This window comes from Cyanistes caeruleus, chromosome Z (assembly GCF_971803275.1).
Source record: "Cyanistes caeruleus chromosome Z, bCyaCae1.hap1.1, whole genome shotgun sequence".
In the NCBI taxonomy this organism is placed as follows: domain Eukaryota; kingdom Metazoa; phylum Chordata; class Aves; order Passeriformes; family Paridae; genus Cyanistes; species Cyanistes caeruleus.
Window position 1 is genome coordinate 58,566,224 of NC_141732.1, and position 13,977 is coordinate 58,580,200.

Below are 13,977 nucleotides of genomic sequence, written 5' to 3' on the forward strand. Positions count from 1 at the left end.
AGAAGAGAAGGCTCCATGGAGATATTATAGCACCTTCCAGTACTTTATGGAGGTTTGTAAGAAAGATGGGGACAGACATTTAACCATGGTCTGTTGTGACAGGACAAGAGGTGATGAATTTAAAACTAGAAGAGGATAGATCTGGAGTGGATATAAGTAGGACATTTTTTATTATGAGGTTGGTGAAACACTGGGACAGGTTGCCCAGAGAGGTGGTAGATGACCCATCCATGGAAACATTCAAGGCCAGACTGGAGATGAGGTTCTGAGCAACCTGATCTTGTTGAAGATGCTCCTGTTCCCTGCAGGAGCACATTCATAGAATCCAGTTAGAAGACACTCTCTTTCTTTCCCACAGGAAGTGAAAGATATTCCACGTTTTGGATACCTAAGATGGGCAATCAGAGAAATGGACAGAAACTCATGCTCACTAGGTCCCAGTAAGATAAGCAAGACCAAATTCCTGAATTCCAAAAAATTAATTTCCCCCTTTTCTTTCCTCACACTTCTGATACATTTCCACTGCAGAACCTGTGATTTAAGTGAGAATGAGCAAAATTTAAAAAGAAACTCAAACTCCATGAGTTAGGGACTTTTCCCTCCCTTCTCTTGTGCTAAAGTATTAAGAGATTTTACAAGTTGTAAACAGCAGCAACACAAACACACTTCTAATCCTCAATCTTACAGCATCTAAAGCAATCCTACCCCTGTACCACTTTCAGCCAGGCAGCAAAATTCCCTTAACAAAGGATGAATTACAATGGATGATGGATTGATAACAGGTTTTTCAACCATCTTTATCTCACTGTTCTGAAAGAGTATAAGCTGGACAATGAAACATAGTGCTTCTTTCTCTCCTTCACGTAATCCTGGCTTTGTTTTCCAATACTTTTTTCTCTGATATTCCACTTTAAAAATCAAATTATACTCAGTCTTGAACACTAGCAACCATGTAGGTTCCCTTAAACTACAACTAAGCAATAATGAGTGTAACAAATGTAGAAAAGGAGGACAGAAATCAGATGGCATATTCAATCTGTCCACCGTTTAGTTCTGCAAACATTTCCTACATGTTATGTATCTCATGCTCCTTTGAAGGGCTGGGGCTTTAGGAACAATCATGTTCTTAAACTTAATCAGAACCACATGGAGGTCAGTGTGAAGGCCCATCCAATTGAAGCAGAAGTGGAAAGTACCTTAAAAGTTAACTATGAAATTATTTCATATGTAACTTATAGAGTTTAAAAAGCCATTTTTAACAACATTAGTGTCTTGGTATTGTTGAAAACAGAGCATGTCAATGAAATTACTCATGCTACCTTCAATATTTCTACAAATCAAATTTCTGAAGCTTGCAACTAAAAATAAACAAAAGGTGTAACATTCAAACAACCTCAGACAAGTGTAAAATATAGAAAGGAGGACAAAACCCCTATTCCTATGCCTTTCCTCCTGTTGCCTATTTCTGATGGGGAGACTACAGAAGAGACAAACATCTGCAGTTTCATTTACATTGTGTTGACATCTCTATTCCATTATGCAAATCTGGACTCTGTGCAATTTTGTTTTAAACACTATTGAAACTACAAAGGTAGTAAATAGTTCACATTAATAAAGAGCAAACAATGGGAACAACAAGCAAGAGCAATTCAACAATTTAAAACAGATATTTAGAAGATATGATACCACCACATATCATTTGAAGTGTATTATGTAATTTGAAAATGAAGTGATGTATATAAGCAGGAGGTAAGTCCACTTGTCTACTAATAGATCATGCCTAATTGTCATACACAATTTTGAATGAAAACTACAATCAGTTGCCCATATCACAAAAGCAGGCAGCTTGTGACTGGTTGTCACTGGTTGGGCTTTTTTCAGCTTTTTGTGTGAATTTTGCATACATGAGAGGGAATTAAATACCACTTAATAGTGCCAGACACAGTATGAGCAAACATTAGACAGCATCAATGCACAGCTCTATATATGCATCTCATTTTTGACCTCCAACATTCTTGCTGAAAGTCTAGGTCACAGAACAGGACTTCAGAGCTCTCTGTCTGTGTGATTTAAGCTTATGGTTGTGAGTCACAGCAAAACAGAGAGCACTGCCAATAATACTGGTAAAGGATCACATTTGGGGAAAATTTCTCCCCTCTGATCTTCACAGCATAAATAATGCTTACTCTGTACATGTTCCAAGTGCAGAACTCCCATTGAGGTTTCATTAAAAAAAAGAGTACAGAATATACAACAGAGATCTACACTGTGGATAGGAGACTCACAGCGTGAATTGAAGAACAACTTTGCCCTTAATTTGAACTCATGTTCTTCCCTGCTTCCCCACATTGCATCCGAAAGATCCATGTGTAGCTGCGTTTTTCAGTTGTGCTGCAAGTATGACAGCAGAACAATCACACCTCCTATGATGACTCATACAAAACACTTATTTCCAACAAAATGAACAAAAATTATTCGGTAAGACCAGCTGATGAGAAAATATCTGTTGTGTAGCTCAGTCTGATGTTGTTTACTCACAGTGGGAAGAATAACCTTGAAGGTTCAGTGTTAAATGGCAGAAATTCCACTTTTTCTTCAGAGTGCTGACACAGAGTATTTCCAATGCTTGATACAGAGTTATTTGTGCATGTATGATGGAAGTACTATTGAAAGCCTTTCAATTAGAGGGACAATAGAAAACTACTCTTTCTAGTATAAAATTCTGCTAATATAGTTCTTGTTGTGCTTTGAATACAACTATAGGGGTTTTGTTTTCCATCAAAGGAATATAATACCTTTCCTGCATCAGAGCACCATTTGCTGAACAACTGTACTGAGCATTTACAGAGCAACTTTCATTGAGCTGTGCTCATATAAATCAATCTCTGTAGTTTTTTTGCAACTCACCAGAACTGTCTCTTTATTATCCTGACTTTTCCAAATCTGGAGTGTGAAAAAAAAATTTATCTCATGGGAAAAGAAATTGATGTACACAAGCATCCACTAGTTACAGACTTAGCTCTACTGCATGAACAATGCCCTTCTCCATCCCATTGAATTTTTTTTTTTCTTCTTAGTACAGCTTTCATGAGAGTAGAAATCCTAGCACAGACAGTTTCAGTCCAGTGCTTTCATTGTGAGCAGTCTCAGTAATTGAACAGGTCTCAATAGTTACAGACCCTGCTGTGTCAAGGTCTACACCAGCATGCACCATCACTAGACACAACAAAAACATGGGAGGAAATTTTAACCCAAAACCAACAGGAACAACCTGACAAACTGTTCATATGCCTGCAGTGAGCAAGTTAGACAAGACACTGTAAGGAAAACTGTGGATTTGTTCCACTGACAAGAAAAGTGAGCTTGACCACTTTTAGGGTGTAGAAAATTCTGACACAAAGAATAAAGGCTTCTCAAACACTATTATGGAGAACAAAATTAGAATAGTTTAATAGTAATCATAGTTTAATAGTAATCATAGCTTAAGGCAACCTTTTGGGAGATGTGTGAAATTATTAAACATTATTATTAATACACAAAATGAACTGTTCGCAGCATTCATCTCATTCTGAGAAAAAAAAATTACTAGCATAGCTATTAATATGCTTAAGTCAAAGCTTTACAAAAAACTGGCCCATCTGCAAAATTCTGGGCAAAATTCACTTCCAAGTTTTATTTACAAATGAACTTCAAACACCGGTATTCACTAAAAATATGAAGAAAAGTTAAATATTCAACTTATGATGGAGTTTTAGACTATGAAGACAAAAAAAAAAAAAAAGCAAATATCTCTGGCACGAGGTTACTCCCTCTTCAGGAACTTGGCTTTGGAGTGTTAAGTTTTGCATGGAAAAAACTGGGTGGGTGGGGAGGGATTAATGTTAGATGGAACAGAAGATAAACAAACGTTTCCTACAAAACATTCTGGGTTTTCATAGGATTTAAAAGGGGAGGGAAGGAGGGAGTCAATATATTATCTATCAGCATCTTTCAGCATTGGTTTTAAATCCATTCCCACCATAAGATTTCTACCTTTGATAACATACTCTTAAAAATCTAGTCTCATCATTATTATCTGCATCATATGACAGATAATGTATTTTTTAATTTCTAAATTATCACTCATACTTTAACATGGAAAAAGCCTGAAAACAAAAACAGAAGCAAGCACTGGAGTACAAAAACATCAACCACATTGCACCTTTCACTATCACTGCCATACAACAGTTCTAACCGATGCAAGTATACTGATCTGTTAGAACCTTTGCCTGTATAAAAATAAGGTTAAATAAACAAGAAAGAAAAATAATATTTGGGAATAGATGAACTCAAATAACTAGGTTGATTGAAGGTGCTTGCAGCTAAGGCACCTATGCTTACTTCCACTTAGGAAGCAGCCCAGGCATCTTCCTGATTGGCAACATACCAAACCTCTCAGAAACCTCTGAAAGGCCAATTAAAACAAGTCTTCAGGTCTGCAATAGAAGAATCTGAGAGCACAACCTTCAAAATTAGCACCTCAGACATAACAGACAGAGAATAACTGCTCTAATCAGTTGGCTTGGCCAATCTGCAATTAGAAGGCTCTCTGAAGTCCCTTAAAAGCAAAAGTGAAGCAGCAGTAGTTCATTTCTGAACAAAGATATCAAGAAGATAAAAAACACTCTTAAGGAATCAGTGAAAGTCAGATTCATAGTCTCGGAGAAGGCACTGGAAATAGGAAAAAGAAGATACAGTATTTCATTAACCAAAAGCCACAATATGCTGGCTGGAATGAAACAAAAAATAAAAGAGAAAAGAGGGGGAAAAAAAAAAATGTAATATGAAATCTTGTGAGGAAAAAAACCCTATGGGTATGATAGAGACTGTATAAACATCAGTCCAAATATTATGCATACTGTAAGTATGTCCAAAACAATCTGTGCTCTTATTAATCATAATTCTACAATGATAAAAAGACTGTCTTTTGGAGTGAAAACAGTCATCACTGTCACATGCTCCATTATGGAAAGGATTTATGTGGTTTCCTCTTAGCAATGTAAACCAAGGCTTGAAAAGTTCCACGTGTTTTGCTTTTCAAAGCCCTCTTACGGCAACTACCAGGCATTACAGCGCTAGTCCACGATTAAAAACTGCAAGAAATTCTGGAAAAAAGGAGCGTTGCTCCACAGTGTTTTTGTATAACTAAAAGCTGAAAGTTAAATAAAGCAAAGGATAGTAGCTTCAATACAGAACTGAAATTAGGAGTCATATTCCTTTGCTTTAATGTTGGCAAGTTTGTACCAAAATTTCTTGTAATGCCTTGAAGAAACTATAATCACATCATATTCACAGCAAATCCCCACTTCTCACCTCAAATCACAGTTCTGTGTTTGAAGCAAAATTTGGACTCTGAGCCAAATTTGTACCATTTTAATGCTTTTTCTGGTCTTTACTTTAAATTAAGGCCCTCTTCAGGAAAATTGCAATTACAGTCTCCTATAATTGCTAAAAGGAAAAATATGCCCTATCTCTCATTGTCCTTGATTTCAAGTGGACAAAAGGCCATGGGTACCCACCACTGCTGCATTAATTTTCATATGTGTAGCTTAAACAAGTAAATATTTCATTTTAATTAATGACCTCTTTAGCACAGACTTGTATATGCAATGTAAAAAATACTCCTTAAAAGCAAATTCTACTTCATATCAAACCAGTCAAGACTTTTCAAGCTACTACTTGATACACAACTATAACACCACATATCATTGAACCTGCTCACCTTTTTCTTACTTACTTGTGGAAATAGCCCATCTATCTGTTCAAAAAGACACCAGAGGCTTGACTTACAGGACAAACTGAGGGAGTCAGATTTTTCTAATGACCAAACATAATGAAGTTACATCTTTATCCTGGTATCTCCATCAGGCCACTTTAAAGAACAACTGAAGTTCAACACATTTCACAAGACTCTTTCAAAGTGTGCAGTACTTCCATTTGTCAACTGGCATGTTTCCAAGGCAATCCCTCTTGAGCCATAACAAATAGGAAGAAACATGAAAAAGTATAATAGAAAAAACCCTACCAAAATATCAAAGATTACATCATATTCTAAATAAAAAACCCACTACAAAGATCTACAGTTTGAGAACAACACAGAGAAGTAGTCAGAAGACAATGTTTGTTGCGATGCTACTTGATATACTACAAAATACAAAATGACCGCCTGTAAATTATTCTTTGACAGGGCTTTTAAAGCATGGAGAGATACAATCATGGAAGTGTGAATTTTGACCTCAACTAAAAAGGAAATAGTAATGAATCTAGTAAAAGTAGGGCCTACTTCTTCCTCTACAGACTTTCAACAATAACTTTATCAAACAGCACAGCTAACAAAACAGAGAGTGCTTTTCTCATAAAATGGTTTGGGTTTGAAAGGACATTTAAATATCACCTAGTCCAACCCCCCCACCAACAATCTTTGACTATAACAGCTGATTTAGTGCCTGGAAACTTGAATGTTTCCAGGGATGGAGTGTCCACCACCTCTCTGTGCAACCTGCTCCAGTGCTTCACCAACATAATTGTGAATAGGACCCCTTGTCCTATTGCAACAGGTACTATTAAAAACTCTGGCCTCTTTTTTTTTATAAGCCTACTTTAAGTACTAAAAGGCTGCAGTAAGGTGTCCTCAGAGCCTTCTCTTCTCCTGACTGAACAACCACAACTCTCTCCTAGCAGTGGAGGTGCTCCAGCCCTTTGATAATTTCTGTGTCCCTCTTCTGGGCTCACTCCAGCACATCCTTCCTGTGCAGGGACCCCAGAGCTGAGGCAGCCCTGCAGGTGGGCTCTCAGCAGAGCAGAGCAGAGGGGCAGAATCCCCTCCCTGGCCCTGCTGCCCATGCTGCTCTGGATGCAGCCCAGGACACGTTTGGCTCTCTGGGCTGGGAGTGCCCATGGCTGGGTCATGTCCAGCCTCTCACCCACCAGCACACCCAAATGCCTCTGGGGAAGTATGATGATTTTGTGTCTTTAACATTGCTCATTAAACTTAAGGATAAACTTTATCATTCCCTAGATTCTCCCTTTCAGTCTTCATTGAAATCCTTAAATTGATTCTTAATCCCACAAAATGGGAAGAACTTTTTTGGAGAGAGTTCTTCATCATAGTGAAAAGTGTGTGTCCCCTGCTATGTTCCACCAAGCAAAAGGAGGGTCTCCCAGTGCCAGAACAGCACTTGGGGCAGGGAGAGGCACTTCTTCAAGCAGACACGTCCTCAAGAGCTGAATGTAAATCATACTATAATCATATGCTCATCTTATAGCTACCAGTGCACTCCAGGACTGTCAATTCCAAAGGACCTGTAAGCTGTGCAGGAATATGTGACACAGCACAGCTCTCTGCATCAGATGCTCAACTGCATGTTTCTCTTCAGACATGTTCTAATGTCCATTCTGAAACATGCCACCTGCAAAAGCACTAAACAAAATATATAAAAACTGAGTAATTTGACAGTTTTGTTTTCCTTTTCTGGTCTTTTTAAAATGTCTTATGGTTATAACACTTGGTTTTTGAAACTGGGTCCTTATTGCATACAATGTTCTATGCCTGTAAAGAATAACTGCATGAATTAAAGAGAGAACACTGAAAAAACTCAAATCACTGGCCTCTGTCCTGCCTGATTTAAGTCAAATTTCCATGCATTTTAATCATATTAAATTTAACTCTTGGAAGTTTCAAGTGTCAGTTAATTCAAAATAAATCACATTAGATAGGCTAGACACTTATTCTACTCTGATTGGTTGGTTGACTCTTGTTGAAACATACCTGCAATGATTGCAAAGTAACCACTTTAAAAAACAGGGTAGACTGTCACTGTTCAGAAAAATAAACACTTCATAAATGAAAAAAACAAATTTGTCTTTTTAATTCATTCATATCTTGTAATTCTAGCTCAGATGTATTTAGTTTTATTCCACGATGTACTGAACAAGCATTACTGAAATAACTCTACCAAGCCCCATCAGCAAAGACTGGAATTTTTCCATACAGAATAAATATTGGTATCATTTTCCATATGTCTTTGCTTACTTTCAGTTCTAAATATAAAAACATTGCAAACAGACACAGGCACAGAAGAGTTATCAATTCCTGCAAGAGCCAAATCCTGAACACAATGTAACATCATAAGGCAAATAGGTTTGGACTCAAAATGAAATTCCAAGATTCTGAGCGCTATAGGAAGCAGCTGCTAAACTCAAAACACATCAATGCATTTTCATCAAACTTTGGTTGGTTCTGCTTTTGTTTAGCTTGTCTGTTTGTTTTGTTGTTTTTGCCATATTTGAAGTGTTCACAGAAAATTAATTTGCCATTTTGACAGCCCTAACATGTAAAGTGTGGACAAAAGAACAACTGTATGCATTGAAAGGCTACTTACTACTTCCAGCCAAACAAGAGCAAATATGTTCCTGAAACCCAGCCAAGCAGCTGTATTTCAAAAAGGTTCTGTTTCACTCTTAATTTGGAAACAAAGGAGACTGCTTTGCAACGTATTATTTGCATTACTCTAATAATCTAATAACCGGATCATATGCCTGTACATACAAAAACTTAGATTGTAGTTTGGCTGACTAGACTACTCATCATATTTTCAGCTGTTTTATTAAAATATCTTTGTTTCATGGGAGTAAGATGCCAGTGAAAGAGTTCAAGAAAGACAAAACTACATGTCACCTTAAAGTGAAGGAAAGAAACAATTTGGCTTCAAACTGCTTGCTGTCTGGCTGTTTGGGCTTTATGCAACACATGGCAATTCACAGACAGGACAGACTGCTTCAGAAGAAATAAATTTGTAGACAGTTCTCAGGAGGGATTCAGTTCTGACAGATCCTCAGTAACTGCAGCGTCAAGTAGGATGCTTCTAACTCCACTACACTCTTCAGATTTTACAGAAGTATTTCTACACTACCAGGAGCATTTCCCATTTGCACAGACTCTACTTCAGAGTTGTTTTTGTTAAGCTTGAGAAAGCCCTAAGAGAAGAGAGAGAGAGACTGTTGTTTCACTTAAACTCCTGCTCAACTTCCATCACTCTTCTGTCACTAGAAAATAACCAGAGAAAAGACATAGGGGCCAGACGTCTCTGTAGTCAGCTTGTTAGACACTGTAGCAAAGTTATGACTGAAAAAATACTTGGAGGAACTTACCAGTAGAGAAAACAAGAACTGTGTTGTCCCAAAGACCGTATGTTTTCAGAGCATCAGTAAGATTTCCTACTGCTTCATCCATAAGAGTCACCATTCCTGCATAATGGCGCCTCTTTACATCTTTTATGGAAGAATATGGTTTCATGTATTCTTCAGGGACCTCGAGAGGTTCATGCACAGACTGAAAGGCAAGATAGAGAAAGAGGGGCTGGGGTCGAAGGGATAGAATGGAAATTAGTTGAACATTAAGTACTAAGTGCAAAAGTTACTGCAGCAAAAGCAGACCTGATTTATCAACAGTGCAGGTAGTGTGTTTTGATTTCTCCCACATCTTCTAATCCCTGCGCATAAACTAATAAAGTTTTGAAAAACTACTTTTGCAAAGCTGTGGGAAAACACCAGGTGTATCTTTTCTTCTATTTTCTTTCTATTAAACTTCTCATCTTAAACTTCCCTTCTCTTTTTAGAAGTGCAAACTACTTGCTAAGCCATTCCTAAAAATTTATTAATTGTACTATAGTAAAAGAAATGGAGAAGGGTAGCAGGCAGGACCATGCAGACAAAGCTGATTTTGGCAAAAGATGAGTTTTACCAGCGCCACTTCTCACATTTAGCTCTACGCACCTACTAAATAACCCTGAATTACAGCTCAAACACAGCTCTATTAGTATTTCATTAACTTTTTAAAAAACATTCTTTAATGCTCAAGTTATCAGAGTAGCAGCTGTTGCCTGTACCTTCTCAGTTTTGTGATTGGCTATAAGATCTATAGCTCTTTCTGTGAATAAATTTGTGGAGTACACATTTTTAAATCCAGTTGCAACTTCTTCTCCATCTCGGAAGTCCAGAGCACAGCGCGTTACATTCTTTGCTTTGATGAGGACACAGCGGTCATGAGTATAATAATCCTCACTGCCTAGGAGGTAGCCTAGAAGAGGAAAAGATGTCAAATGAGAAGGCCAACATCATGTCACATAAACACATGCATCAGGAGGAGAAAAAAAGGTCAAACATAGATGTCAAAAAATTAGTGGTTTTGAGCTAAAACACTAATTCAACCCTAGACCACCTACTGTGACATCCCTGACACATTTAAGTAGCTCCACATTTGATACCTCATAGGCTTTTCATTGCTAAGTAGTAATTTCAAAAGAAATTAAACACTTTGAAAACAGTTCAATGACTTCTTATTAATACTTTGATGCCCATGAGCATTAAACTAATGCACTGAGAGCCAAAGCAGCAATCTAGCCATGAAATCTAGCCATGATCTCTGGTGGTATGATTTTCTATGTTTGATGTAAGGCTTCCACCCCTATTGGAAAGTTTGGAATTTTTACATTCATTTATTCAAAAACACTCAAGTATGAGTCACCTTTTATGTCTGCTGTAATGTAATTTCTGATCCACTGCTGACACCAGCTGGTGAAGAAAAGACACTATCATCTAGAGTTATCCAAAAGAAATTAAGAAAAAATTCTACATGTATAGATTTGCTCCTGTCTAGGGTTTGGCATGGAGAGCCTTTGTGTTTTAGCAGTCACAAATAAAACTTTTCAAAATCACTTGGATCTCAAAAACTACATTTTAAATTAGATTTTAGATTTCTCTCCCAATATCCTGAAAAAATGGATGAATCTGAAAAAAAATAGAGTTTTATGTTCTGCAAAAAAAACTTGGGACAAAAATCCAAGACAGAAGAAATTTACTTAAACTTTGTTTTTTTTTTTCAGCAGCTGCAACTAGTAATGTCTGCAAAAACAGAAAAAATAAAGTTATTTTAAATGCAATATAAATGTCTACTATTTAGACATTTTAGGAGGAAAAAATGGGTAATCGTTCAAAAGATAAAGTGATTTTTACAGGCAGACTGTTTACATCAATGTACTCATAGGCACATGGTGCATTTTTTCCATTTTGAATGCCCGCTGAGGGAGACTGCATCGGTTGTGCCATGGAATCAAACAACCCTAATCATAATCACTGCCTACTGCAATCACATGAACATTGCAGGATATTAAACCACTATGTCCTCTGAAAAATAATGTCACATTGGGCATACAAAAACCATACCCAGAGCCAGCTAGTCCTCAGGCTCCAGCATTAAAAGCCTGCTTGGTCCCAGGGTGATATTTCACAAGGAGCAGCAGCCTATCTACACCTATGCCATCAAAAAGATCCCAAGCTCCTGTAAAGGGATGGGAGAAAGCAAAAATGTTTAAGCAATGAGCCATTATATTCCAATCCACATATATTAGCTTAATTCAGTTGTGAAACCATTGCCCTGAGCACCGTGAAAAACCAAAAGAAGTATACTATCTAAGGGAACAGTTTTTTCCAACTTATATTTGGACTAACATAGGCACACACGTAGCACAGTCACAGCCTTCATTTAAGCCTCAGGTTAGACAAGAGCAACACAGGCCTCTGCATTGAAACAATGATTTTGAAATTCATTGTTCAAGGAAAGTGTCTTAAAAACAACCAAGTGGAGATGGGTCTTTTTGAACTCAGCACTGTGTGCAGAAAAAGATGTACAGCAGACAGCCCAAGTCACCTAATATCCGTGACACTTGTGCAAAACTAATAAATATGGAATCAATACTGGGACAGGAACCCATACCATACTTGGAACAATAAACAATGGGTAGCTACAAGTTGCTCTGCAAGTAATGCACTCACACTCGGACAATCTATTGTTTAGTCTGCGTGTTCCTAACTTGTGAGTTTTTGGGTACTACTTTATAGAGGCCTTCACATGATGTCACTACCAGCTCTGGAAAACCAAAGCCACACAAACTGGCTATAATCCTCATTCTCTATTCCCCTGTACTGCTGTAGGTAGGAGACAGAGAATTCAGAGTTGAAAGTTAACTCTGGGAAGGAGGGAGGGGCGAGGGAAATACTAAGAGAGAAATACCTTACTTGGAACCACACAGTAATTGTGATATTTTCTTCAGTAAGTTCAGCATACATTTAACGCATTAGCATTTTTTAAGCAGTGATACTTTGGAAATGTGCATATCCATGTATGGCTTTACTTATAAATAAATAGTAAATCTGCTGTTGTTACAAGAATGGGGTGGTTTCTCACCATTTTTAACACTGCATTTATTGCCCATGTTAAATCAAACCATTACCAAAGTAAGTGTCAAATCCTCTGCGGGTTGGAAGGCATTCTTTTCTGTACATTCCCAAATGCCACTTCCCCACCATGTGAGTAACATATCCCGCTTCTTGAAGTAGTTCTGGGAGGAGTTTCTCATCCAGTGGCAGACAGCTGGGCTGGCATGGCCATATTATCTGGTGCTGTAAACCTGTGTGGATCTAGCAGAGAAAGGAAGTGTGAGAAACCATTTACAACGCAGCCCATGGATTAATTTATAAGCAGGCCCAAAAAGAAGCACAGCTGTATTAGAGATTAGCATTAGTTTTAGGGGCTCTTCATTTTACCAATGTAGCACTGAAGATAATGAGGAAGCTTCAGGTGGAGGGCAGGGGTTGCATGGAGGCAAACAAGAAAATAGCACTGCAAAAGTTAACACATTCCCAGTCATACATCAATCACAATTGACAAATCCAAAACAAACAAAAAAACACAGTCTTTTGTGCTTTTAACTAGAAATCTAACAGGTTTTTATCATTTATTTATTTGGAACTACCATTCTGGTCTCTTTGAAGGCTAGAGACATCTCAAGATGGAGTGAGAGATTTTAAATGGGACTGAAATGGGCAAAAACACATGTGGCAGCCATCAAAAAAAAAAAGCTATCAAGCTTTTGCCTGTATCATAGAACAGTCATTGGAGGAAAGGTCGATAAAAGAAAGCTATTTTTCTATTACTCTTCTAAATGGACATTATGTATACACACATATATTTATTTACATGCTTTCAATGAATACAAGCACTATAGAAAGCTTTTGGATATGGGGATGACACAAGCTTTACACTGATTAGATCTGATATTTAATAACTCTGCCAAAGTTCCAAGTCCTCATAAGTGGTGAATTTTGTATTTTTTCACAAAACCATCACTGACAACAATACTTCGAGTGCTATATAATGTTTGATATAAGGAACCTCTTCAGTTATGATGCTGTAAGGTGACTTTTTCCAGCTTCCCTGTGTTCTCCTCAATCGAAAAGTCACTACCTCAAAGCTAGGCCTGCAAACATATGTATACAAGTAAATGTATCTTGTTTATACATTAAATATTTCTATCAATCTGTGTGTGTCAAAGCACAAAGCCTCCAAGATCCCCTGGAGCAGATGACAGCAGATTTTATGACTCCACTAAGCACACCAGTGCAGCAAGCTGCATGATTAACTTTCAAATCGTTGCTTTGAAATATAGCAACTCTCTGAAACGACTTTTAGAACAAATAAGCCCTGATCTTAGGCAAGTGGGTAAAGCCCTTTTCTAAAGGATCTACTACTTCCTCATTTTCTTTGAGTAAGGAGGGTCCAGAAATTAAATTCTATTATAAATTTTATATTATATATAAAATATTTAAAATATTTTAAAATGCTGTATTACAGAAAACATTACTATACAGAATAACACAAACTAGCAAAACATTGTAGTTTCTTGCACTGTATCTGGAAAATGAGAAAAAGGAGAAGGAGACAATAACAAAAAAGTCTATAGCTATCTTAGATGGATACCATTGCTCTTCTTTCATATGGATTGCAAGGTGACTATGAAAATCTCAGCTCCAGAGAGGACCAGATTTAGGTTACTTTCACAAGTTTCTAAGCAACTGTTAATCATATCCATGGTAACACAA

General features: G+C 37.4%; 1 protein-coding gene across 1 annotated transcript in view; it reads right to left on the minus strand.

The window, feature by feature from the left end:
* The window catches only part of ARSB (arylsulfatase B), a 75,962-nt gene that overhangs the window by 60,404 nt on the left and 1,581 nt on the right, over positions 1–13,977 (minus strand). Inside the window, exons 2-4 of the mRNA XM_023944528.2 lie at positions 12,330–12,516; positions 9,927–10,117; positions 9,190–9,397 (exon numbers count right to left, since the gene is read on the minus strand). Coding sequence (XP_023800296.2) covers positions 9,190–9,397; positions 9,927–10,117; positions 12,330–12,516 — 586 coding nt within the window. The remainder of the gene's footprint in view (positions 1–9,189; positions 9,398–9,926; positions 10,118–12,329; positions 12,517–13,977) is intronic.